General features: G+C 35.8%; 2 protein-coding genes across 11 annotated transcripts in view; both read left to right on the top strand.

Moving 5' to 3' along the window:
• The window catches only part of INTS2 (integrator complex subunit 2), a 56,027-nt gene extending 36,469 nt beyond the window's left edge, over positions 1 to 19,558 (top strand). For 4 of the 6 annotated variants that reach the window (XM_057715480.1, XM_057715477.1, XM_057715482.1 and 1 more), the window contains exons 17-25: positions 1,999 to 2,163; positions 3,190 to 3,391; positions 6,716 to 6,841; positions 11,673 to 11,871; positions 15,333 to 15,584; positions 15,932 to 16,039; positions 16,173 to 16,278; positions 17,260 to 17,436; positions 17,540 to 19,558. In XM_057715480.1, the coding sequence (XP_057571463.1) occupies positions 1,999 to 2,163; positions 3,190 to 3,391; positions 6,716 to 6,841; positions 11,673 to 11,871; positions 15,333 to 15,584; positions 15,932 to 16,039; positions 16,173 to 16,278; positions 17,260 to 17,436; positions 17,540 to 17,709 (1,505 nt within the window). In that variant the 3' untranslated portion in view covers positions 17,710 to 19,558. The remainder of the gene's footprint in view (positions 1 to 1,998; positions 2,164 to 3,189; positions 3,392 to 6,715; positions 6,842 to 11,672; positions 11,872 to 15,332; positions 15,585 to 15,931; positions 16,040 to 16,172; positions 16,279 to 17,259; positions 17,437 to 17,539) is intronic. The other 2 variants (XM_057715479.1, XM_057715481.1) reach the window with 2 other exon arrangements.
• Positions 19,559 to 21,103: 1,545 nt separating this feature from the next.
• BRIP1 (BRCA1 interacting helicase 1) overlaps positions 21,104 to 26,306 on the top strand; it is a 189,185-nt gene continuing 183,982 nt past the window's right edge. For 2 of the 5 annotated variants that reach the window (XM_057715256.1, XM_057715253.1), the window contains exons 1-2: positions 21,104 to 21,163; positions 22,901 to 23,014. In XM_057715256.1, the coding sequence (XP_057571239.1) occupies positions 22,928 to 23,014 (87 nt within the window). In that variant the 5' untranslated portion in view covers positions 21,104 to 21,163; positions 22,901 to 22,927. Of the gene's footprint in view, positions 21,210 to 21,343; positions 21,597 to 22,900; positions 23,015 to 26,306 lie in introns of those variants that run through there. The other 3 variants (XM_057715254.1, XM_057715257.1, XM_057715255.1) reach the window with 3 other exon arrangements.

The raw sequence follows: 26,306 nt of genomic DNA, 5'->3' as shown, positions 1-26,306 counted from the left end.
TGTGCGTGGGCTTTCTCCAGTTGTGGCGAACAGGGGCTGTTCTTCGTGGCGGGCTTCTCCTTGCGGTGGCTTCTCTTGTTGTGGGGCACAGACTCTAGGTGCATGCGCATGTGTGCGTGCAGGCTTCAGTTGTTGCAGCATGTGGGCTCAGTAGTTGTGGCTCTTGGGCTTAATTGCTCCACGGCATGTGGGATCTTCCCAGACCAGGGATTGAACCTGTGTCCCCTGCATTGAGAGGTGGATTCTTAACCACTGCACCACCGAGGAAATGCTGACCTCATCGTTTTTAATTGCTCCATGACATTCCTTAGTGTGGAATTACTGTAATATTTTTACTGTAAAGTTGTCAAATAGAAATATAGTACTTTTTTTTTGAAATTCAAATTTTTTCCTAACACCTTTTTATAATGTTTGCATGTGTGGGTTGTATGTTTCTTTTTGGTTTGTTTTTCTGAAGTTGGAATTTTCTTTTTTTGTCTTTGTTATAGTTGGTTTCAAGGATGAATGTGAGCTTGCTTTGGTCATCTTTAGCCAGATATCTGCATTTACTTACTTATATCTTTGCATAATCTCTTTCTAGAGAAATGACTTTATATTTGGCAGCATTTGGCAACTAACATGTTTTACTGAAGAGATTATGAAGTGTAGATTAATTTGCACTATTGTAAGCAGTCATTTTTGTGACTGTTTTGGTATAGTCTTGACTACACATATACTTGTGCATTTAAACTTTAAAATAATACTACTTTTGATTGTTACAGTGCCTTTTCAAACAGAAGCATTCATTTTAAGCAGTTTCTGTGAGAAAGGAAACAGATGCTTATCTCTGTTAGGACAAAGCAGTGGTTTGACTTGATCTAAGTTGCATAATAAGGGGATAGTTGGATCTGAAGTACTTTTATTCTTACTGCTAGCACTTGCAACTTTGGAGATGATGATAATTGTTTAGTAGCAGCAACATTTATTAGGTAAATAACATAGTGGTACTACGTATATCTAAATAGGCATTGTTACAGTATCACCATTTTCTCATTATTGATATTACACAGTAATAATAATGAGTAGTCTGTGCTGTAAACAAAAGGTTAGAAACAAGACTTAGATTTAGTCAAAAGAGGGTTTCCCAATCCTTTTGCGCTTCCTTAACCCTTCTTAAAAGAAGACAAATGCACCCTCTTGTGGGTTTCATCAGTACTGCTTGGGTTGGCTGATGTAGCTGTGTGACTTTGGTAACATTAGTGAATATCTTTCAGCCTATTTCCTTATAGTAGAATGGAGACAATATTGCTTACCTTGTAGGAATGTTAGCGTGAAAATGTGCATAAAGTGTACATTTAGGCACTCAAGTTGGGCAACTTTAACTTTACTCATCTATTCTCAGCTGGGTTGGAGGAGAGGACATGTTCTCCTATAGAAGCCAATCAGAATTTCTACTTTTAAAATTAAAAAATTTTTTTATTTTTTGGCTGTGCTGCTCGGCATGTGGGATCCTAGTTCCCTGACCAGGGATCGAACCCGTGCCTCTTGCAGTGGAAGTGCGGTGTCCTAACCACTGGACCTCCAGGGAATTCCCAAGCCTATTGGAATTTCTGAGTGAGGCTTTTTTCAAACCGCATATGATCTCCTACGAGTGAACATTCTTTTCCCTTATGTTTTTTCCCTCCCAACTCAGCTCTTGAACTACTGCTATGTCAAACAGAGTCTTCCTGACGGGAGACTTTTATGCTGGGATAGGGTGGAAGAAAGCTTGAGAACTTTTTGGTAAAAGTAGTGGCTTCCAGCTTCCTAAGTATCAGTTCACTTGGGGATCTTCATTTAAGCAGATTCCTTGGCTGAACTACTGAACAGAAGTTCTTAAGCTGTAGTATGCATGCATAAGAAGTGCAGATTCCTTTGGCTTGCTGAAGATGAAAGGGAGAAGAGAGAGGGGACAAAGGAGAGAGAAGATTTTGATGTTAAAGAATGAAGAATCCAGTTGACTTCTTGTAAATTTTCAAGGGTTGCATTCCGCTTTACTTCGTCTCCTTGCAACTAACTACCCACATTTGTGCATTGTGGATGATTGGATCTGTGAAGAAGAAATCACAGGGACTGATGCCCTGTTAAGGCGAATGCTCCTGACTAGTAATGCCAAAAGCCACTCTCCTAAACAACTTCAAGAAGGTATAGTAAATTGGTAATCCTTTTAGTACAAAGAGGTTTTAGGCCCATTGAAATCTTAAAATCATGCAGAATTCCTGAAAATGTAACAGGGTTTTGGGGAATATATTTAAAGTAATTCTCTTTGAGTTTAAGGATTTTTAACCATTTTTTTTCTGACATCAGTTTCCTCAAAGGTTCTACGTTATATCACTAAACAGGTCACGTGGTTTTAGGAAGGTCCTAAAACTGGTCAGAAATAAGTGCCATGGAATAGAACAATGTATCTGCTGTAAATGGATGATATGCTAGATCAGCACTGTCAAATAGAAATGTGATGTGAGCCACACATATAATTTTAAACTTTCTGTATATTGCCATATTAAAAGAGTAAAAAAAACCAGGCAAAATTAACTTAAATAATTATTTTATATAACCCAATATAGCTAATATATTATTTTATCATGTAATCAATATAAAAAAACTGTTAGAAATTTTACTGTTTTTTCATACTAAATCTATGTATTTTATACTTATAGCACATTTCATTTTGGACTAGCTACATTTCAAGTGCTTAGTAGCCAGAAGTGGTTACCAGTGACTATATTCTATTGAAGGATCATGGTTCTAGATATTTTTTACTAACATCTGCTTACAGCACATAAAAGGGCTACCTGAAGGAAGTTGTCAAGAAGTGTGAATTTTTCAAATGAATGTTAATACCAAAAGCAATACTTGGCTATATATTCATGTTTCAGCCAGTTTTTTAAGTCAGTGTGAATCATTGTCTTTTGGTCACTGTCACTAATGTGATTTTTAAAATGAGATATTTTTTGTTCTTTATGAAATAACTGCACTTTAACATGAATTTTTTCTTAAGGGCCTAATTTTAAGTATACCCACAACTGTGGTTAGAATTGGAAGTTTTACTTTTTTTAAAGCAATATTGTTTTCTTAATTTGTTTGGCCTGTAGTTTGATAGAACAGTATTACTTCCTATTTGGTAGGCTGTATGGTATTGAGATTATGACTGAGAAGTTTTCCTTTTAGCATTTTCAGCTGTCCCGGTAAGTCACACGCAAGTGATGCAGATTCTAGAACACTTGACTCTGCTGTCTGCCAGTGAACTTATACCATATGCAGAAGTATTAACATCCAATATGAATCAGCTGTTGAATTCAGGGGTTCCACGGCGAATTCTTCAAACGGTCAATAAACTATGGATGGTTCTTAATACTGTGATGCCTAGAAGGTAATTTCAGTGTACTGTTACATGTGGTAGATAATTGTATAGCAGTGATTGTATACAATAACCTAAACTTAAATGTTGAAAAAGATTGTTAAAAAAACTTTTTGACAATATAAATCCTTTCTGAAGAGCACTAATTAAAGAGTTGTTATAACTTTAAGGAAAAGAATAAACTGTATCTTAAGAAACAGAGAAATACCTTCAAGTATTTCCAACTTGAGAAAGTTCTTTAAAAGGGAGTTCTCATGTGTAGTCATTGTGGCTGATTGTGATTTAGATTATCATTGTGTCTTGCATCATTGCAGTGGCTCCAAATTTTGCTGTACATTAAAATCACCCGGAGAGCTTTTAAAACTCCTGATCCCCAAGTTGTAACCCATGCCAATTAAAACAGAGTGGAATGCTGGATTCATTATTTTGTCTTTAGTCAGATGGGCCTCTGCTGGTCCATAGATTGAATCAAAAACATTTGGTCTGCTCTAGAAACAAATACCGGGCTGGATTTACCTGAGATTTTGATTCAGTGGGTCTGGGAATATTTATACTTTTTAAGTTTGATTTTTACTTATATCAAGTTAATAAATGCACGTATGTTAAAAGTGTAAATAGGTCTGCCCCCACATTCCCGTTTTAGACTATTGCTCCCCAGAGATAGCTGTTCTCAGCTCCTTTTATCTTTTAATTCTGGCATTTATGTCCCGCCATATATCTCAGTCATCTGCTTATAATTACTATGATTTCCTGACTCTCCAATTTAGGAATTATCTTTTGACTTCCTACTATACAAGATATTTAACACTCTTACTTGCTTCCCGCGTGCGTCCCTCTTCTCCCATATATTCTCCCTTCCTCCATTTCTCCCAACACAGTTGTGTCAGAATTTTTGCTTAAAAAAATATTCAGTGTGCATATTATTATGACTGCATAACTGTTATTTATAGTTGATGTATATGATATACTTTGATTACAATTTCTCTCTCAAACAACTGCCCTCCTCCATACCCCACATACAAACGCTAAGTTGTTTGCCTCTTTTCCATTTGTTCAGGTTTTTTTTTTTTGTTTTTTGTTTTTGTATCAATAACCAATTCACTCTCAAACTATTACTGAGTGGAAATTTACATTACAGTTAGTTGTAACACATCAGGTAACATATCAGTAACATTTTTCTTTGGAAACCTTCCTTTCAGAGCTTTCCACCCTTGTGTTTCAATCTGGGACATGCGCAGTAGCCATCTGGAATTGCTTTGTCTCTTGGTTTGAGTCCATGCTTCTCTATTCCTTGATTTAGTTCCTTATTTCAGTGAGTGGAACTCACATTCCAGTTGCTTCCTGAGAAAGGGTGTCTGGGAAATTTTTTTTTTTTGAGGCTTTCATATGTGAAAAGGTTTTTATTCTTCCCCTCACATGTGATTGATATGTAGCCTAGGTGTAGAATTCTAGCTTATTTTTCCTCTTAGCAATCTGAAACCTTTATTCTGTTGAAGTAATTAGAGCTTCCCTGATTGCTTTCGAGTAATCCAATCTTATACTAATTCCCAATCATTTGTATGTGACCATTGTTTTTTCTCTCTTAAAGGTTTTACGTTCTTTTTACTGTTTCTGAAATTCATGATGTTACCTTTTTTTTTTTTGTACCTTAAATATATACCGTTTATTGTATGTCAACTATACCTCAATAAAGCTGCTTTTAATAAAATTAATAGGCCTCAGTTTTAGGTCATGATGATACATTTTGGTGTGGGTCTTTTTTTTTTTTTTTTTTTTGCATTTATCTGAGGTCTTTTTTTTTTTTTATTTTTTTTATTTTTTTATTTTTTTTATTTTTTTGGGGGGTACACCAGGTTCAATCAACTGTTTTTATACACATATCCCCATATTCCCTCCCTTCCTTGACGCCCCCCCCTCGATTCCCCCCCACCCTCCCTGCCCCAGTCCTCTAAGGCATCTTCCATCCTCGAGTTGGACTCCCTTTGTTATACAGCAACTTCCCACTGACTATTTTACAGTTGGTAGTATATATATGTCTGTACTACTCTCTCGCTTCTTCTCAGTTTCCCCTTCACCCCCCGCCCCCTCCCATACCTCGAGTTCTCCAGTCCATTCCCTGTATCTGCTTCCCTGTTCTTGTCACTGAGTTCATCAGTACCATTTTTAGATTCCGTATATGTGAGTTAGCATACAATATTTGTCTTTCTCTTTCTGACTTACTTCACTATGTATGACAGATTGTAGTTCTATCCACCTCATTACATATAGCTCCATCTCATCCCTTTTTAGAGCTGAGTAATATTCCATTGTATATATATGCCACATCTTCTGTATCCATTCATTTGTTGATGGGCATTTAGGTTGCTTCCATGTCCTGGCTATTGTAAAGAGTGCTGCAATAAACATTATGGTACAAGTTTCTTTTGGGATTATGGTTTTCTTTGGGTATATGCCCAGGAGTGGGATGACTGGATCATATGGTAGTTCTATTTGTAGTTTTTTAAGGAACCTCCAAATTGTTTTCCATAGTGGCTGTACCAACTTACAGTCCCACCAACAGTGCAGGAGAGTTCCCTTTTCTCCACACCCTCTCCAACATTTGTTGTTTCCAGACTTTGTGATGATGGCCATTCTGATTGGTGTGAGGTGATACCTCATTGTGGCTTTCACTTGCATTTCTCTGATGATGAGTGATGTTGAGCATCTTTTCATGTGTTTGTTGGCCATCTGTATGTCTTGTTTGGAGAAATGTCTATTTAGGTCTTCTGCCCATTTGTGGATTGGGTGGTGTGGGTCTTTTTTAATTCATGGTGCTGGGCACTTGTTTGACCTTTTTTTTCATTGGTGGACTAATGCTAATGCCTTCATGTCTAGGACATTTTCTTGTATTTTTTTTTCTTTAATAATTTTTTATGTTTTCTAGAATTTTTTGCAATGTGGATTTTAAACCTCTTGGACTTACTAAGATTTTCTCCTCTATTTTAAAATTTATCTTTTAAGTACATTTTCTATATATTTCCTCTATGTTATCTTCTGATCTTTCCTTTGAATTTAAAATATTCCTGTTATTTCTGAGAGCTCTTTCTTATCTGAGAATCTGTAAATGCCTTCTATTCTTGTTTCATATACATAATATTCTATCCTTTAAGGAAATTAATTATAGATTTAAGAATTTTTTTTTTCTTTTCATCTCTACATTCTCTGTTTCTTTGGCATTCCTTTCTTTCTGTTTGTATGTTTTAATCTTTTTCAAAGTAGAAGATAAAAGGAACTGGATGGCTATAGGTTTCAATTATGATATAGCTAGTTTTGAATATGTGATTATTTTCCTTTCAGGCTGTGGGTAATGACAGTTAATGCACTTCAACCGTCAATAAAGTTTGTACGACAGCAAAAGTATACTCAGAATGATCTGATGATAGATCCTCTCATTGTGCTAAGATGTGATCAGAGGGTGTACAGGTATGTGTCTTTAGAGTTTCATTTTTACTATATAGAATTATGCTTTGGAGAATCAAAGGAAATTGAAGAAATTCAGTTTAAATTTATATCTTAGTGTTCTTGCAGATAACTTGGCAGTATAACCTGTGAAGTTTTGGGGTTTTTTTGAGTTGTCTATATTCATAAACATTCATTAATATTAATTACATATTAAACATGTGATTAATAAACTTAGCCTTAACAAAATGTCATCCTTGGTTTTGGCAGCCCTCAATAGTAGCTGTTTTTTCTCTCAGAGTCAAGATAGTGAAAAATAATACTATTTCTCCTAGCATTGTTGAAAAAGGCTTTTAAAAAATCAGTTTATGGTGAACCATTACATGCGTTAAAACTGATCTTTTTGGAATCCTTCATTGTGATGTTAGCTTCATTGTTTCCACATTTGTCTATAATTCCTTGCCCATTGCTGAACTTAATCAGTTGCTTTGAAGTAGCTTTACCTCAAGAGGCGGGATTAATTAATTCACATCATTAATATTTGAATTTCTAGTTGCTAAGCTAAATAATAACAAAGATTTACAAGTTGAGGGGTCTGCCTTTAAAGTGATTATCACCTGTGTGGGGAAATAAGACAAATATCTGGAAAGTTAAATAATATGGACATATGCGGATGAATGGTACAGTAAATGAATGCTGTTAAAGGTTTCAGGAGGGGCACTTCCCTGATGGCACAGTGGTTAAGAATCCACCTGCCAATGCAGGGGACACGGTTTTGATCCCCGGTCCAGGAAGATCCCACATGCCGCAGAGCAACTAAGCCCATGTGCCACAACTACTGAGCCTGTGCTCTAGAGCTGCAACTATTGCGAGCCGCAACTCTTGGGCCCTTGAGCCACAACTACTGAAGCCCATGTGCCTAGAGCCCGTGTTCCGCAACAAGAGAAGCCACTGCACTGAGAAGGCTGCGCACCTCAACGAAGAGTAGCTCCTGCTCTCCCCAATTAGAGAAAGCCCGTGCGTAGCAGCGAAGACCCAATTCAGCCAATAAATAAAATAATTAATTAAAAAAAGAGTTTCAGGAGGAAGCAGGCCTTGAGTAGTATTCTGAAGGATAGAAATAGGATTTAGATGAACAGATACTACAATGATAGGGTGTAAGAGGTCAAAGAAGGTATTGTGAGAAAAAGAATAGTGTGAGCAAAAGTGTAAAAGCAAGAATGAAAAAGGCTTCAGTGGAGGGCTAACTCTTTGAGAACACAATTTAGAGTTGAAATGTTAGGTTAAGGTCAGGCTATCGAGGGCCTTGAATGTTAGGCAAAGAGATCATTTAGGTGGTAACTTAAGAGAAGGTTCACACTGATTACTTTAGAGGGGAAAGAAACTGGAGTAAAGAAGACTGACTAGGTTACACTAATATACTTATCTGTCTTTAACCCTGGGGATGACATTCTTGAAGTGACAAAATCTGCAGAATCAGCCAAATATGGTTTGGTGAGATCAGGGTCTCAGAGGGAAGAGGAATCAGAAGAATAAACAGTATAAATGACATTATCTATTTAGTAAAGAGAAAACAACAGTAAATAACACTTTTAGAGAAGATCCACTTCTAAAGCAATTTATCAGTGTTAAAAATCCACTTCAGTAGGTAACCTTTCACCTAAATCACCTCCAGCTGTTCAGGAAGTTGTTAAATTATGCTATCATAATGTATGAAATGTTTTTCTAGCCTAGATCTTTCACTTAACAACTTGTGAACCTTTTCTCATGTTAATTGATATTCTTATATTAATTGGCTACATAGTATTCCACATAGATATGCTATGCTTAATTCAGTTCCTTATTTTTGGATATTTTTTTTCTACTTTTTTTATTATTGATAGCGCTGTTGTGTACTAAGTATTGCCTTAGAACTGATTCTTAAAAATGGAATTATTGAGGCAAAAACAACATGCTCATTTTAAGTCTTTTGATTTATGTTTTCATTCTGCCATCCGGGAAGGCTGAACCAGTTTACATTCCTATAGCGGTGTTTGATATTGTACACTGTCCACTGTTTTATGTAATTTTTCCAATTTGATGAGTGAAAAATTGATTCCCATTTTAATTTATATTTTTGTTAGATTGAATATTTTGATATACTTATTGGCTATTGGTATTTCTTCTTTACCTTTTAGCCTAGTTTTCTATTGGAATGCTTACCTTTTTTGATTTAAAGAGTTCTTTACGTATAAAGGATATCAGGTCTTTGTATATAGAGTGCAGTTTTTTCTTTTATTTGTTCTATTGGTTTGTCTTTTACTTTTGTTCATTTTTTAAAATTTGATTATTTTTCCAAGTGATCGTTTAGATGGTTTTTAAAAATATCAAACAGTAGAAAAGATACGACATTTTGGGGGCTTCCTAGGTGGCACAGTGGTTGAGAATCTGCCTGCCAATGCAGGGGACATGGGTTCGATCCTTGCTCCAGGAAGATCCCACATGCCACGGAGCAACAAAGCCAGTGCGCTACAACTATGGAGCCTGTGTTTTAGAGCCCGTGAGTCACAACTATTGAGCCCATGTGCTGCAACTACTGAAGCCCAAGCACCTAGAGCCCATGCTCCGCAACAAGAGAAGCCACGGCAATGAGGAGCCTGTGCACCACAACAAAGAGTAGCCCCCTGCTCACCACAACTAAAGAAAGCTCACACACAGCAACAAAGACCCAACACAGCCAATAAAATATATTAAAAAATATATATATATGGCATTTTGGATTTCCTTTGAACTAACCAGTGGTGGTGGTGGGAAAGTGGATGAGGGGTATGGGTAAAATAAGATTAGCGATGTGTCAATAGCTGTTGCTGCTGGGTGATGAATCTTAGAGGTTCATTATAATATTCCCTTTTTTATGTATGGATGAAAGTTTTCATAATATACATTAATAAGTGCACAAGCAAGAAGATTAACAAGGAAAAGGTGTACAGTGAAAAGTCTTGTACTTTCATATCTACCATGTTGCCATTTTAAAGCAAAATTCCTCTTTAACTCTTGACCAATCCCAGTTCCATCTCCAGAGGAAGCTTTATTGTCATAATGGTGTGTATGTAGCTTCACCTTCTATGTATTTACAAATTTGTTTTTTGTTTTGGGTGGTTTTAAAAAACATAAGTGGTTTTTTGGTAGGCTCTATTTTGTTCTTTTTTAAAAAAACTTACCATTCTCAACATGTTTGCCATATTAGTATGCATAGTTCCATCTCTGTTTTAACTGCTGCATTGTATTCCATATATACAGGCCTCCAGAAACTGATTCAGAATGTCTGGTGGAGTTTAGGATTGATTGATTGATTGATTTTAATAAATACTCCAGGTGATTCTTAACTTCAATTTTGGGAATATTGCCATGGTTTATTTAACCGTTGATTTTTTTTTTCGCTATTAATACATGCATGTTTATTACAGAAAATTTGAACATTTCAGAAAAAGTATTGACATATTGATGGACATTTAAGCTGTTTCCAGTGTTTCACAGTTAAAACCAAAGCTGTACTGCCTGTTTATGTGTACATATTCAGTCTGTGATAGGCTGGGAAGTGGCACTGTCAAGTTTTTCTAAGGGCTTGGCTTTTAATATTTTAGTGGTTACTGATTTACCTTGTTTGGTTTCCTTTCTTACATTTAATTCTTGTATCCTTATCTCATTTAAATTTAATTTATAACAAATTTTGAGGAATGAATAATTGTATTCATTTCATTCTGTTTTGTTTTTATTTTGGCCATGCTGTGGGCATGCGGGATCTTAGTTCCCTGAGCAGGGATTGAACCTGTGCCCCCTGCATTGGCAGAGTGGAGTCTTAACCCCTGGACTGCCAGGGAAGTCCCGTGTATTCATTTTATAGTTGAGGAAACTAAGGCTCAGTAAATAACATACCCTCAAGTGGATGAAGTGCTCTCGGAATACAGAGATGTCTTGCTCCAAAGAATAAACAATAGTAGAAAGAATAAATATTCTAGCCTCCTTTATCTTATCAATAATAGATTATTTATGTTTTTTGAAAAATTTTATTTTATATTAGAGTGTAGTTGATTAATAATGTCATGTTAGTTTCAGGTGTACAGCAAAGTGATTTGGTATACTCGTACATATACATGTATCTATTATTTTTCAAATTCTTTTCCCATTTAGGTTATTACAGAATATTGAGCAGCGTTCCCTGTGCTATACAGTGGGTCTTTGTTGGTTATCTATTTTTTTTAAGATTTTTTTTTTTTTTGATGTGGACCATTTTAAAGTCTTTATTGAATTTGTTTCAATATTGCTTCTGTTTTATGTTTTGGTTTTTTGGCCGTGAGACGTGGGATCTTAGCTCCCCAACCAGGGATCAAACCCATACCCCCTGCATTGGAAGGTGAAGTCTGAACCAGTGGACTGCCAGGAAGTCCCTAGACTATTTCTCTTTGAGTATAGCTGCCTTGCAGGCTCATATCTAAGAGATATATTGGTAGTGCCATTTTTTGTAAAAAGGAATGCCTTATCTCTTCTTGGCCTTTTGGCTAAGATCAAGTGAAGGAATGCCTTTTTTCTAGGGCATACATTATATTTGATTTTAGCTGATGAGATGAAATAGTTAATACTATTCATACAATCTTGAAATATAGAGAATTGTATATATTAAGCTTTCATTTTGAGAATGAATATTTCAGTGGGAAAAGTGTTAAGTAGACTTTTCAGTAGAAAAGTCTTTCTACTCTTTTCAGATTTGCAGGTACTGTTCAAGTTTTTCTTAATTATTTACATTGCCTGACCATGTTCTAATTTATAAGTTTATATTCTTTCTCATGTATTTTTCTTTTCTTTTTTCTGTGTTTAGATGCCCCCCACTGATGGATATTACTCTCCACATGTTGAATGGATATCTTCTGGCATCCAAAGCCTACCTTAGTGCTCATCTGAAGGAAACAGCAGAGCAAGATAGGCCTTCTCAGAATAATACAATAGCTTTAGTTGGACAGACTGATGGCCCAGAAGTTACCAGAGAGGAATTGAAAAATGCATTACTGGCTGCTCAGGTAATAAAGTAAAATTTAGTCAAAAAAGGGCAAGGGTTTCCCTGTTAATATAATCAGTTAAATAGATGGCCTTATATATATTGGGTTGGCCAAAAATGTTCATTCAGTTTTTTCTGCAAGATGGCTCTAGTAGCACTTAGTTGTCTTTAACTTCATTCAAAACAATTTTGTTAGACTACGTGTGACAGTTGTCATATCAGCATGCACTTAAAAAAAGACACCAAAATTGGTGAATTTTTGTGTAGCCATTTTAATATTGAAGATGGAAGAAAACAACATTTTTGGCATGTTATGCTTTATTATTTCAAGAAAGGTTAAAAACGCAACTGAAACGCAAAAAAGGTTTTTGCAGTGTATGGAGAAGGTACTGTGACTAATCAAACAAGTCAAAAGTGGTTTGTGAAGTTTTGTGCTGGAGATTTCTCACTGGACGATGATGCTCCATGGTCAGGTAGACCAGGTGAAGTTGATAGTGATCAAATTGAGACATTAATTGAGAACAATCAGTGTTTTGCCATGCGCGAGATAGCTGACATACTGAAAATGCTGAAATCAAGCATTGAAAATCATTTGCACCAGCTTGGTTATGTTCATCCCTTGATGTTTGGGTTTCACATAAATTAAGTGAAAAAAACCTTCTCATTCCTATTTCCGCATGTAATTCTCTACTTAAATGTAATGAAAACATTCTGTTTTTAAAACAAATTGTGACCGGCGATGAAGAGTGAATACTGTACAATAATGTGGAATGGAAGAGATCGTGGGGCAAGTGAAATGAATCACAACCAACCACACCAAAGGCCAGTCTTTATCCAAAGAATGTCCTCTTATGAGCTCCTTCTGGAAAACTAAATGATTAATTCCAACAAGCAGTGCTCCCAGTTAGACCAACTGAAAGTGGCACTCGATGAAAAGCATCTGGAATTAGTCAACAGAAAACACATACTCTTCCATCAGGAAAATGCAAGACTGCATGTTTCTTTGATGACCAGGCAATAAGTGTTACAGCCGGGCTAGGAAGTTTTGATTCATCTGCTGTATTCACCAGGCACTGCACCTTCGGATTTCCATTTATTTCTGTGTTTACAAAATTCTCTTAATGGAAGACATTTCAGTTCTCTGGAAGACTGTAAAAGGCACCTGGAACAGTTCTTTGCTCAAAAAGATAAAAAGTTTTGGGAAGATGGAATTATGAAGTTGCTTGAAAAATGGCAGAAGTTAGTGGAACAAAAGGGTTGAATGCATTGCTCAGTCAAGTTCATGGTGAAAACGACAAATGTGTCTTATTTTTACTTAAAAAAATGAAGACACTTTTTGGCCAACCCAGTACAGTGGTGACATATTGTACATTCCTTTTATTACAGAAGATATATTATAATGTTGTTACTTTTGCTTCTGAATATCAGATGGACTGTAATATTAAAATCAGGAATAATCTTCATGATTTATTTATTTAATAGTCATTTTAGTGATATTTACGTTTTAACAAAATATAATACTTGTTTCTTAGAATCAAATGGTGGAAAAAAATCAAATGGAGACAGACAAGAAGTGTATACACATGCACACGCGCATGCACGCGGACACACACACAGAGTAAACTGTCAAGCAGGGATAAATACTATGACAAAATAAGTAGTTAAAGTTTATATTTAGCAATATAGAATTTACTGAAGCCTTAGGTAGTAATTTTTGACTAATGCAGGACATGTGAGATGATTGAATATTAAGCAATTTGAGGTCTTCAAAGTAGAAATGTTTTCTTAGTTTGAAGTATATTTTCCAAAATCTTTTCATTGGCAATAAGGGGAATTAGAGTAATAATATAGATCCACAATCCCTTATCTATAATACAGAAATCCAAAAAGCTATGAAAACTGAAGCTTTTTTTTTAGTTTATTTTGTTTGTTTGTTTTTGGCACACGGGCTTAGTTGCTCTGTGGCATGTGGGATCTTCCTGGAGCAGGGATCGAACCTGTGTCCCCTGCATTGGCAGGTGGATTCTTAACCACTGCGCCACCTAGGAAGCCCGAAGCATTTTTTTTTGATAATTCAGTTGGCAGAAAAACCTGACTTGATGTGACCCCGTTTATGACAAAACTTGACCAGAACTGATGTGAAGCTATTTATGGCCTTTATCCCACTTAATGTGAATATTGGTATGTTTTGCTGCAGAAATATTAATATATTTGATTACAATAAACTGCCTTAGTCTCTGCTGGAGGTATTATATAATATTATAGAAAAAAAATCTGAGTTCTAAAATAAATCTGAGCCTCAGAGTTTCAGATAAGGGATTGAGGATGGTAATAGCTACCATTTATATAAAGCTTATTATATAGTGGGTGCTATTCTGAGTTTTTTATGTATATTAACTCATTTACTCTTTACAACCAACCTATGAGGTATGGAGTATTATCTCCAGTTGTACAGATTAGGAAAATGCAATCCAGAGAGGTTAAGTGACTTGCTCAAGGTTATACATTTAGTAAGTGGGGAAGCTAGGATTCAAACTTGGGCAGGCTGGCTCCAGAGTCTACAAAAAAAACATTGCAAAACACTAGCAACCCAAAACCCCAAACCCCTCAAGAATGATTATAAAGTTTACTTTATAAATGATTATAATGTAAGGCTAACCTTAGTTTATATTCAAGTTCTTAAACAGTTAGATGGAGTAATTGTTTTCTTCTATCCCAGGCAGTGGCTTTCTTTCAGAGATGCATGTTATGTATTTTCTTTTTCCTCCTTCCTGCTAGATGAGGGTGATTATAGCTCTCCTTTATAGGTAGGGGCATTAAGTAGATCACCCTTCAAGAAACTACTTTTCTGTGAAATGACACTCAAGCTTATAGACTGAGCAACAATGAATTGTACAGGTGGAATGGATGGTAAGGCAGAATCTTTCCAGAGTCTTAAAGAGCCTGTCTTCAAATTAAAAGAAAAAGAACTTTGGGGAGTGAATTTTAGGCGTTAATTATTAACCACCATCTTCAGAAGTGAGAAAAAGTGGTGAATATAAGACAGGATCCTGGGAGAAGTAAGAACTTAAGAAGGAAAGGAGATTCTGGTAGAAGTCATTTTTTGCCACAGGCCCGTTTTAGATGACACTGAATTAGAATATTCTTATAGTAAATGTTCTTAAACTGGAGTCCATGGATCTGCCTTAGAGATGTGTGACCACTCTAAAATTGTGCCGTATGTTTGTTTACATATGTTAATTTTTATACTGAGAGGGTATATAGTTTTCTTCAGATTCTTAAAAGGGTTCATGGCCCTAAAAAAGATGAGAACCACTGGTTTATAGGTGTTCACTTTTGCTCTTAGAAGTACCTCTTTGCTTTTTGTTTTTGTTTTTTAAAGAAACAGTTATTTTTATCACATCTTGTGAAAACAAAATCAGATTTGGTTTTCAAACAAACTTCTCAGAACCTTCTTAAATTCACTGTTTTATTTGCTTGTAGGATAGTGCAGCTGTCCAGATTCTCTTGGAGATTTGCTTACCTACTGAAGAGGAGAAGGCAAAGGGTGTCAATCCAGACAGCTTGCTAAGGAATGTTCAAAGTGGTATTACTGCCAGCACTCCAAATAAGGGAATGGAGGAAGGAGAAGAGAATTTGCTCTGTAACCTTCGAGAAGTTCAGTGCCTTATCTGTTGTCTGTTGCACCAAATGTACATTGCAGATCCCAACATTGCTAAACTTGTTCACTTTCAGGTCTGGTTTCAAAGAATGATGCTTTATGGTTGAACTTTATTTTGGGGGGTAGTTTTGAAGTTCTAATTAATAGGAATCATTTAGAAACTGGAGGTCATGGAAATGATCATGGTCCTTTGCAATATGGAGAAAAATCCAGATTTTTAAAATTTGATTTCATAAAGTGTTCATATAATCATCTCTATTTTAGTGCCTCAGAGGGGTGAAATGCCAGGAAACAAGTTGGGCATTGTAGCCTTCTGAGCAACTGTTATGTAAAGGAAGTGAAACCTTCCTTTATATTTTTATCTGTATTTGACTTATAGTTATTTTATTTCTAACTTTTTCCCCCTTTCTTGTTGAGATAGGGTTATCCATGTGAACTTTTGCCTCTGACAGTCGCAGGTATTCCATCTATGCACATCTGTCTGGATTTCATACCTGAACTTATTGCACAGCCAGAACTTGAAAAACAGGTAATGAGCATTTTGGAACTTTAGGAAAATTTTGATCTCCCTCTAATCTTGCTAGTTATATAAAACACTTCACAATTTTTAATACTTAAAGACCTTCTTCAGAAACATGTAATATTTGGATTTTGTGTTGCAGATATTTGCTATCCAGTTGCTTTCTCACTTGTGTATCCAGTATGCGTTACCAAAGTCACTCAGTGTGGCTCGCTTAGCTGTCAATGTCATGGGAACTTTGCTAACAGGTGTGTAGCCAACTGACATCAATAACAAAAATTTCTAACATAAAGTAGTACATATTTTTCTGAATTTAGTGACACCATGTTTTCTGTCACTACTAGTTTAATTTATGCTGTCTTTCGAGTTATTCTTTTTGAAAATTTTCCTATGATAAATGTGATGTATAGTGTAGAGCAGATGAATAGGTAGGCCAATTGTATCTTTCATTTTTTGAATGACTATATTTAGATTTATAGTAAATATACTAAGAATTCCACATTTTGTAAATAGAAATCAAGTCTACTCTCTGAATGGAATTATGTCAATAGAAAACAAGTTACAATTTATTACAAATGCTTAGAGCTCCATAAAAATATAATCATCTGTATAAATAAGAGGTAAGTATATTAGTTGTTTCCTTAAGTTCTAAAACACACCCTAACATTAACCACCTTCCAGGCTGTTAAGTAAAATGGTATGAAAATAAACTACTTTAAAAGATAGGAACTATAATTCAACCTTTAAAAGTTACGGCTTAGTCAACTTCATGTTCTTTCTCAGTGCTTCCATAACAATCTATTCATTTTTCTTTCCATCGTATTCATTTCATGTTATAATTATTTGTAGTGGTTAAGAACTTAAACTGCCTGAGTTCTATTCCAACTCCACTGCTTACTGGAGTTGAACAAGCTTCTTACTCTCCCTAAGGTTTAAGAGTTTTCTCATATATTAAATAGGTATCAGAGAAATACTTTTTTCATTCATAAGATTGTGAGAATTAAATGAAACGATGCATATAATGTACCTATCACAGTGCTTGGATATAAGCATTTATATGTTGGATGATAGCTGACTATTAGATTGTGAGTTCCCTGAAGGCAGGGGCTGCCATGTCTTAGAAAACTTAGTATCCTCAGCATAGTGTGTGGTGCTTAGTATATTGTATAGGCCAGGTATGTTGAATCTGTATCTGTAAAGTGAAAAATTGTTTCATTTCTTTTTAACAGTTTTAACACAGGCTAAGCGATATGCTTTTTTCATGCCAACTCTGCCAAGTTTGGTCTCTTTTTGCCGAGCATTTCCTCCACTGTATGAGGATATTATGTCTTTACTGATCCAAATAGGGCAAGTCTGTGCCTCTGATGTTGCCACTCAGACAAGAGACATCGATCCAATTATTACACGTAAGCAGTAACTTATTTTCAAGGGTTGTTTTAATCTCTCCAGCAGAAAGGCCCAAATCCTTTCCACATTTCTTGACTTATTTATTTTTCCTTATGTTTTCAGGTCTTCAACAAATAAAGGAGAAACCAAGTGGATGGTCTGGAATCTGTAAAGATCCATCTTATAAAAATGGACCTAGGGACACTGGAAGCATGGATCCTGATGTACAGCTCTGTCATTGTATCGAAAGCACAATAATTGAAATAATAAACATGAGTGTTAGTGGAATTTAAAAAAAAAAACTTAAAACAAAAAAATGAAGCTGTTTGCTGCATATACCCAACATGAATCTGCATCTTATAACAACTAAACTGAATGGGAACAGTAACGTCTTGGAATCACTAAAATGATTCAGTTCACCATGAATGCAATTTAGAACTCTCTTGAGAATTATGCTTGCTTGTATTTGACTGGCAGTTCTTTGGATCTACTTTGCTGGTATGTTTTTTGTAGCAGCTGAGCTTTTCTTTTTCTTTTGGGAGCACATTTAAGAAACTCATTACTGAAAACTGAATATGGCCTTGCATTAAGCCTTTGAAGTGAAGAAAAACTGCCATGCCTTTAATTTAATTTCTTATAAAAATAAGTCTGTGGGTAGCCCTAGTGTTTACCTGTCAGCCAGTAACAGAGTACCGTGATGCAATGATGAAAGGGAGAAAAAGGGAAGGGAGAATTCAGGAAAAATTAGGAGTTTAGATACCCAAATAGAAATCTCTAAAATTTGCAATGCAAGTAATAGTAATGCAAGGTGGAATTCCAGTTCTCAAGAAACAGTATGGAGAAGGCTTTAAAAAAGGCAAATAGCCTTTTGTAAATGATTTTCATGGAATTACAGATGAGGATTTTAAGATTTTACATATTTGCTTCAATTTCTACTAATATATGAAGCCATATGCTTAAAGAGATACTTGAATAATTTGGAATTTTAAGATACTGGTTTAAAGTGTTTACAGAAACATCTTTGTGCAGAGAAGAAACTGAAAGGATGTCTCATTTAGTTTTTTTAAAGTTTATTTTTATAATGGTCAGGGGGGAAATACATTGGTATCTAATTAAAATTTAGAGCAATAAAACCCACTGGATTAAAGAGCTCTTGGTTTGTCATCAGGATTATAATTCACATCATAATTCTAGAAGATTTTAAAGTATGAAAATATATACTGTTTGGACCTCAGGAAAAATTAACAAGGGGAAAATACTGTGTTGTGGAAGGATTTTGCAGTCCTTTTTTAGTAATGTCCATTGATTAGGTAGATGCATTCAGATAGTCCATAATCTTCATTTTTTTTCTTAATGAAGTATCCAGTGTAGAAGGTACTTCTCTTTGCTTTCTGAGATATACCGGAATGAACCCCCCTTTCCCACCGCACTTGAAACGGACCTCTTCACTTATAAAAGAAATAAGGCAGGCTAATAAGAAAGTGTGGTTTTTAAGAAAAGAAATATAATTTCAGCCTTTTCACTAGCAAATAGTGACATCTCATTTTCCTTCTTTGTAAAATGGGATTACTACTGGCCCTACCTCATAAGGGTATTATATAAGAACTAATTTGTATCTGTTTCGAATCATGAAGTGCACAGAATCAGAGATGAGAGTATTTATAACTTTTATTAGATGCTTAAAGTTCAATTAAGTAATTTTGATGCAAAAAAAAGTGTACACTGAAAAACAAACTATAAGAATTTTCATATTTTTAAACAAGGCAGTTTTGTAATCTTTTACAATTAAATACAACTGCTCCTGTTTTGTTTTCTTTTGTTTAAACTGAGGCTTTGGAATATTTTGTGTGAGTAGGTAACCTCTAGGAGTTCAGAAAAGGTTTTCTAAGTAAATGCAGTGCACATTCCTGGATCAATTTTCAAAGACTAGTCAAAACCTGCTGTGTTAAAATAATATGTTGTTTTTCATCAGGTTTGTTGATGATGTAAATAAAATGTGTAAATATATTAGTAAATGTTAATATTCATGTATTTTAAGTTAAGGTTATAAAATTTGTCACAATGTGATTTTTTTTTATTCAAGTGGAAAAAAGATGTGTGCAACTATTTTGAATATTGGTTTATAAACATTCATATTCTTTATCAAATGAACATGTATTTTTTGTGTTTCGTTTCACCACTGTTAACCTGAAAGGAAGAGTTCAAGGGACTGTAATCCAGGACTGTTTGGCTCCAGAGCTTGTGTGTATCCCTTTTTGTTATGCCACATACATCAAAGGGCAATACAAGATGAGAGTCAGTTGAGAGCCTTAGGAATTAAGGAGAGAAAAATCAGAGTACTTACCCGGGAGCAGTTACTTAGAAGATTTTGATGTTTTAAAAAATGTGTAAAAGCAGAATAATAATTTGAAGGTATTTTTACGGATTTATTTTTATAAATTATCCTCCATAGCACTGTCTTACCAGTAAATTACCTTTTTTTATACTTTCCCTTCATCTTTGCTTATGCATATTTATTTTCACACAATGGACTTCCATAATATCCAGTTTGGAGTCTGCTTTTTTCTTCATTTAAAAAAAAATTAAATTTTCCACTATATTTTTATGGAAAGTTTTTTGCAAATTGTTTGGTTTTTATAATTATTTTATCGGCTCCATAATGATTGAATTGATACAACCATCTCCTTATTACTACTAGACTGGGAAATTTATGATTTTTTTCAGAATAGGATAGGCACTATTATCAATTGAGGTATTACTACTTTTCCTTTTAGATTACTTTATGATAAATTTCTGAGCCTGAGATTACTAAATTAAAGGGTAGAATTTATTTTTATGACTGTACGTTTTGTCATTTTGGGAAGATGTAATAAAACTGAAAGTGAGGCAAACAAATCAACTCATCTTTTGCTGCTCCGTCCGGCAGCAAACCACTCTCCCACACTGGTTTCTCAGGATGTGAGAAACTGTCTCAGGTTTTGCTTTTTTGGGACACTAGTATTTGAGCCAAGTTTACGCTAGAGTTAAAAACAAACAAGTTTGGCGAGATCATGGTTAACGCCCTACCTTTGAGGAAATTCTTGGCAAATGATAAACTGGTCTTAGGAGCGACAGAAGGCTGACGATCCTTAAAGGAGACCCCGAGCGTATTTCTCTTGTTGAATGTGGTATCTGGGAAAGCCTTGACTATCAGGAGACGCTGTAGCCAGCTGTCATCGAACTTTTCCGCCCAGTTTGGCTCAGCAGTCTGGCAATTCCCGCCTCAGTGTTTTTTATATTCTGGCTTCCGGAAAGTTCGGGAATTTGAATCGGGTGCGCCTGAGGAATGCTGAGAGAACTCGGCGCGGTTTAACGGTGTTTCCTCTCCGTTGGTCTACAGACCTTAAATGTGAGACTTAGAGTTTACGAGAGGCACAGGTTAAATCACCGCTTTCGAAAAGTGCAACGGAGAAGACTTTTCCTTTAAAACCCTGGGCTCTACCCGAGCTCTTCGCTCCCCCGCTGTTCGCCTTCCGGTGCCGCCAAGTAGCTTGGGTCCGTTCTTACGGCGGAGGCTTCCATTGGGTGCCAGAGTGCGCGCCCCCTGACCTCGAGCCAGGATTGGTTGCTTGGTTTCTGGTCTTGGCGGGTGATTGGTTGTCTGAGCTCGCCCGGCGATTGGGTGCTGGGAGGCGGGGGGTGGGAGGCGGGAATTCGTCTGCGAAGAGTGTTGTGGAAGGGACTGATGAGAGCTGAAGGGGAGAAAAGGTAAAGCGGCAGGGGAGCCCGCGACTGGGCCGGGAGTCGCAGCGCGGTGAGGAAGATAAAGAGGCTAGGACCTTTCTTCTCTGCCAGGACTCCGCTGTGTTTGCTCTCACCTTTCAGCTTCCTTTTCTCGCGTGAATCGGAGCCGAGTCAGCGTTGTTTGGGTTTTTTCCTCAGGGCGGGCAAGTCTGTCTCATGTGAAGAGCGCGAAGTCGGCCAGAAGGGTGCCTTCTGCCTTCGTCCACTCGGCTTGTAGGCCCATCGGGTTGACTGGATCACCAGGGCCTCGGGCATCCCAACTTGCCGAGGGAGGAGGGAATATGAGGAAGAAAACCTGGGGAGGGAGGACACTGCACTTACCATCTTGGAACAGAGGCCTTGTTATTAGCCCCGGGCCCTCTGGGCGGGAGGGGGCGACGGCGGGAGCCAGATCTTGGTTTGTTCTTTACTGAGTGTGGGGAACCTTCCCCATTTTGAGATGCCTGTAGCCACAACTGGGGCGGGGGGGTGGGTTGGTTTCTAGGTTATGAGTAACTAGGTGAGATTCCGCCAAATTTCATTCTCGGAGCTTCAGAGAAACACAAAATGTTAGAACTGGAAAATAACAGAATAGTGGTTCTTAACTTCTTTGGGGATATGTTAAGCTTTGGTAAAGGTTGTTATTGGCTTCATAATCTGTTGAACTGGTATCTTAACCATCTCTCCATCCCCAGATCGAATTTATCTTTTTCCCCCCCACCATTGCAAGTAATTTTTCTCATTGATAGCAGTATATCATTTCCCCTCAATTTTCAGTTATTTCCTTAGGATATATTTCTGGGAATGAGAAATTTTTGGATTTTCTCTTCAGAAAAACGCAGTCATGCACAGAAACTCTGCATGCAGTATCAAGAGATCACAGTCTTTGAATTACCTCTATGGATCCTAGGTTAAGAAAGGGTGGTTTAGAGGAGGTGGTGATTAAAGTAGATCACTTCCTCTGTATCAGATACTGGAGTTTAGGCACATTCTGTACATTACCTTATTTAATTCTTTGTTTTTGTTTTTTAAAGAACTTTTATTGAGATACAATTGACATACAATAAACTGCATATATTTAAAGTGTACAATTTGATATTTTTTTCTTATTAGTAATGTATATATATATATGGCAATCCCAATACCTTATTTAATTCTTAACTCAGTGCCTGGCTAATTTTCATAAAAACCCTATCAGTTAGATATCTCCATTTCACAGATGAAGAAACAGGCTCTCTGAGGTTAAGTGATTCACAGTGGAATTCAAATTTAGACTTGCCTTACTTCAAAGCCCATCTTCTTTCAATTATATCCTACGGAACTTTAAGTAAGAATTGAGCACCTACTATGTGCCAAGGCGCTTTCTTCCTTGCAACAATTTTTAAATTAGGGATTATTACAGATAAGGATTTTAGTCTAGAGAAGTGAAGAGACATGGTCAGGGTAGCATCTGAGTTGTTGTCAGAACCTGATCTAGAACCTACTTCCTAACTCCTGGTGTACAGCTTTGGCAAAATAGGGATGCAAATACATATTTGTTAGATTTAAGACATGCTCTTTAAGCACTGTGATTTATAAGAGTAGGAAATCTTTTTACTTCCATTTGTTTTGTTTATACATTTATTAATTCTGATTTTTATTTCTAGACTTCTGTCATAGTGTTAGGTATCTGTTTTTCTTTGAATGGCTTTGTTTCAGTATTGACTTTCATTTCTGTTGCAGTTAGGAATCTGAAGTAAACAGTAAAGCATGATGTCTTCTGAATATACAATTGGTGGGGTGAAGATTAATTTTCCTTGTAAAGCTTATCCATCACAGCTTGCTATGATGAACTCTGTAAGTATTATTCAGCAGTTATTTTAAGTTTTTATTAAGATACAGATGCTTATAATTCATAATATACATTGAGTCTGTGACTGCATTTTCTCAGATAGTAAATGGATTGAAAATATTTTCTTGGTTCATCGAAGAACATCTAACCTTTGGATAAATAATACTGATTGCTGCTGAACTGTGTATGTCTATGATTAGGAGGTAAAGGAGAAGGTTCTGAACAATGTTCTCAGCTCATTTGGAACTTCTGTTTACTGAATTACTGCTTTACTTTATTGAATTACTTTGAAATACAAAGTATTTACTGTCTTTTACAGAGAATACTACATTTTTCACTGTAATTTTTTGAGATATTTTAATCATATAGAAAATTAATATACAAACTTCAGTAAACCAACTTACCAGCTTTATTAAATCTTAATATTTTGCCATATTTACTTTATAACTTGTTTATGAGTAACAAGGTAACTAATATCCTGAATTTGTTACTTTTCTTTCCTAGCTGTGTTTTTATACTTTTATTGCATATGTATGTATCCATAAACAATATAGAGTATACTTTACATATTTTTAAACTTTGCACAATGATGTGATACTATACTTATCTTTCTGGAGAACTTTTTTTTTTTTTTTACTTAACATTAATATTCTTCTTATTATTATTTTTTAAGGATTTATGCCATAAGTTTATTTATAAACATATCTAGTATGTTGAGTTCAAGAGTTGGATCCTTTTTTCAGAGAGATTGCACCTCTTACAATGCTCTTCATTTGTGTTTTTTTTTTTTCTTAAATTGAGGTATAGTTATTTTACAATGTTGTGTTAGTTTCTTCTGTACAGCAAAGTGAAGTAGAGTTCCCTGTGCTATGTATAGCAGGTTCTCATTAGTTATCTGTTTTATAGATATTAGTGTATATATGTCAATCCCAACCTCCCAATTCATCCCACTCCCTCCTTCCCCCACTTGGTGTCCATACATTTGTTCTCTAGGTCTGTGTCTCTATTTCTACCTTGCAAACTGATTCATCTGTAGCATTTTTTCTAGATTCCACATATATGTGTTAATATATGATATTTGTTTCTCTGATTTACTTCACTCTGTATGACAGTCTTTGGGTCCATCCATGTCTTTACAAATGACTCAGTTTTGTTCCTTTTTATGGCTGAGTAATATTCTGTTGTATATATGTACCACATCTTCTTTATCCATTCGTCTGTTGATGGACATTTAGGTTGCTTTCATGACCTGGCTATTGGAAATAGTGCTGCAGTGACTATTGGGGTACATGTGTCTTTTTGAATTATGGTTTTCTCTGGGTATATGCCCAGTAATGGGATTGCTGGGTCATATGGTAATGCTATTTTTAGTTATTTAAGGAACCTCCATACTGTTCCCCATAATGGCTGTATCAGTTTACGTTCCCACCAACAGTGCAAGAGGGTTCCCTTTTCTCCATATCCTCTCCAGCATTTATTGTTTTTAGATTTTTTGATGATGGCCATTCTAACTGGTGATACCTCATTATAGTTTTGATTTGCATTTCTCTAATAATTAGTTATGTTGAGCATCTTTTCATGTGCCTCTTGGCCATCTGGTTGTCTTCTGTGGAGAAATGTCTGCTTAGGTCTTCTGCCCATTTTTTGATTGGGTTGTTTGTTTTTTTGAAATTGAACTGCATGAGCTGTTTGTATATTTTGGAGATTAATCCTTTGTCCGTTGCTTGGTTTGCAAATATTTTTTCCCATTTTGAGGGTTGTCTTTTCATCTTGTTTATTCCTTTGCTGTGCAAAAGCTTTTAAGTTTAATTAGGTTCCATTTGTTTATTTTTGTTTTTATTCCCATTGCTCTAGGAGGTGGGTAAAAAAAGATCTTGCTGTGATTTATGTCAGAGTGTTCTTCCTGTGTTTTTGTCTAAGAGTTTTATAGTGTCTGCTCTTACATTTAGGTCTTTAATCCATTTTGAGTTTATTTTTATATATGGTGTTAGGTAGTGTTTTAATTTCATTCTTTTCCATGTAGCTGTCCAGTTTTCCCAGCACCACTTATTGAAGAGGCTGTCTTTTCTCCATTGTATATTCTTGCCTCCTTTGTCATAGATTAGGTGACCATAGGTGCGTGGGTTTATCTCTGGGCTTTCTATCCTGCTCCATTGATCTATACTTCTGTTTTCATGTCAGTACCATACTGTCTTGATTACTGTAGCTTTGTAGTATAGTCTGAAGTCAGGGAGTCTGATTCTGCCAGCTCCGTTTTTGTTTTTGTTTTTTTTTCTTTTTTCCTTAAGATTGCTTTGGCTATTTGGGGTCTTTTATGTCTCCATACAAATTTTAAGATTTTTTGTTCTAGTTCTGTGAAAAATGCCATTGGTAATTTGATAGGGATTGCATTGAATCTGTAGATTGCTCTGGGTAGTATAGGCATTTTCACAATATTGATTCTTCCAATTCAAGAACTGGGTATAGCTCTCCATCTGTTTGTGTCATCTTTGATTTCTTTCATCAGTGTCTTATAGTTTTCTGAGTATAGGTCTTTTACCTCCTTAGGTAGGTTTATTCCTAGGTATTTTATTCTTTTTGTTGCAGTGGTGAATGGGATTGTTCCCTTAATTTCTCTTTCTGATCTTTCATTATTAGTGTATAGGAATGCAAGAGATTTCTGTGTGTTAATTTTGTATCCTGCAACTTTACCAAATTCATCGATTAGCTCATAGTTTTCTGGTGGCCTTTTTAGGATTTTCTATGTATAGTATCATGTCATCTGTGAACAGTGACAGTTTTACTTCTTTTTTCCAGTTTGTATTCCTTTTATTTCTTTTTCTTCTCTGGTAGCTTTAGCTAGGACTTTTGAAACTTCGTTGAATAATACTGGTGAGAGTGGACATCCTTTTCCTGTTCCTGATCTTAGAGGAAATGCTTTCAATTTTTCACCCTTGAGACTGATGTTTGCTGTGCGTTTGTTGTATATGTCCTTTATTATGTTGAGGTAGGTTCCCTCTGTGCCCACTTTTTGGAGAGTTTTTATTATAAATGGATGTTGAATTTTGTCAAAAGTTTTTGCTGCATCTATTGAGATGATTGTATGATTTTTATTCTTCAGTTTGTTAATATGGTGTATCACATTGATTGATTTGCATATATTGAAGAATCCTTGCATCCTTGGGATAAATTCCACTTCATCATGGTGTATGATCTTTTCAATGTGTTATTGCATTCTGTTTGCTAGTATTTTGTGGAAGATTTTTGCATCTATAGTCATCAGTGATATTGGTCTGTAATTTTCTTTTTTTGTGATAT

This window comes from Hippopotamus amphibius, chromosome 17 (assembly GCF_030028045.1).
Source record: "Hippopotamus amphibius kiboko isolate mHipAmp2 chromosome 17, mHipAmp2.hap2, whole genome shotgun sequence".
NCBI classification, from domain to species: domain Eukaryota; kingdom Metazoa; phylum Chordata; class Mammalia; order Artiodactyla; family Hippopotamidae; genus Hippopotamus; species Hippopotamus amphibius.
This window is presented reverse-complemented; position numbering and strand designations above follow the sequence as displayed.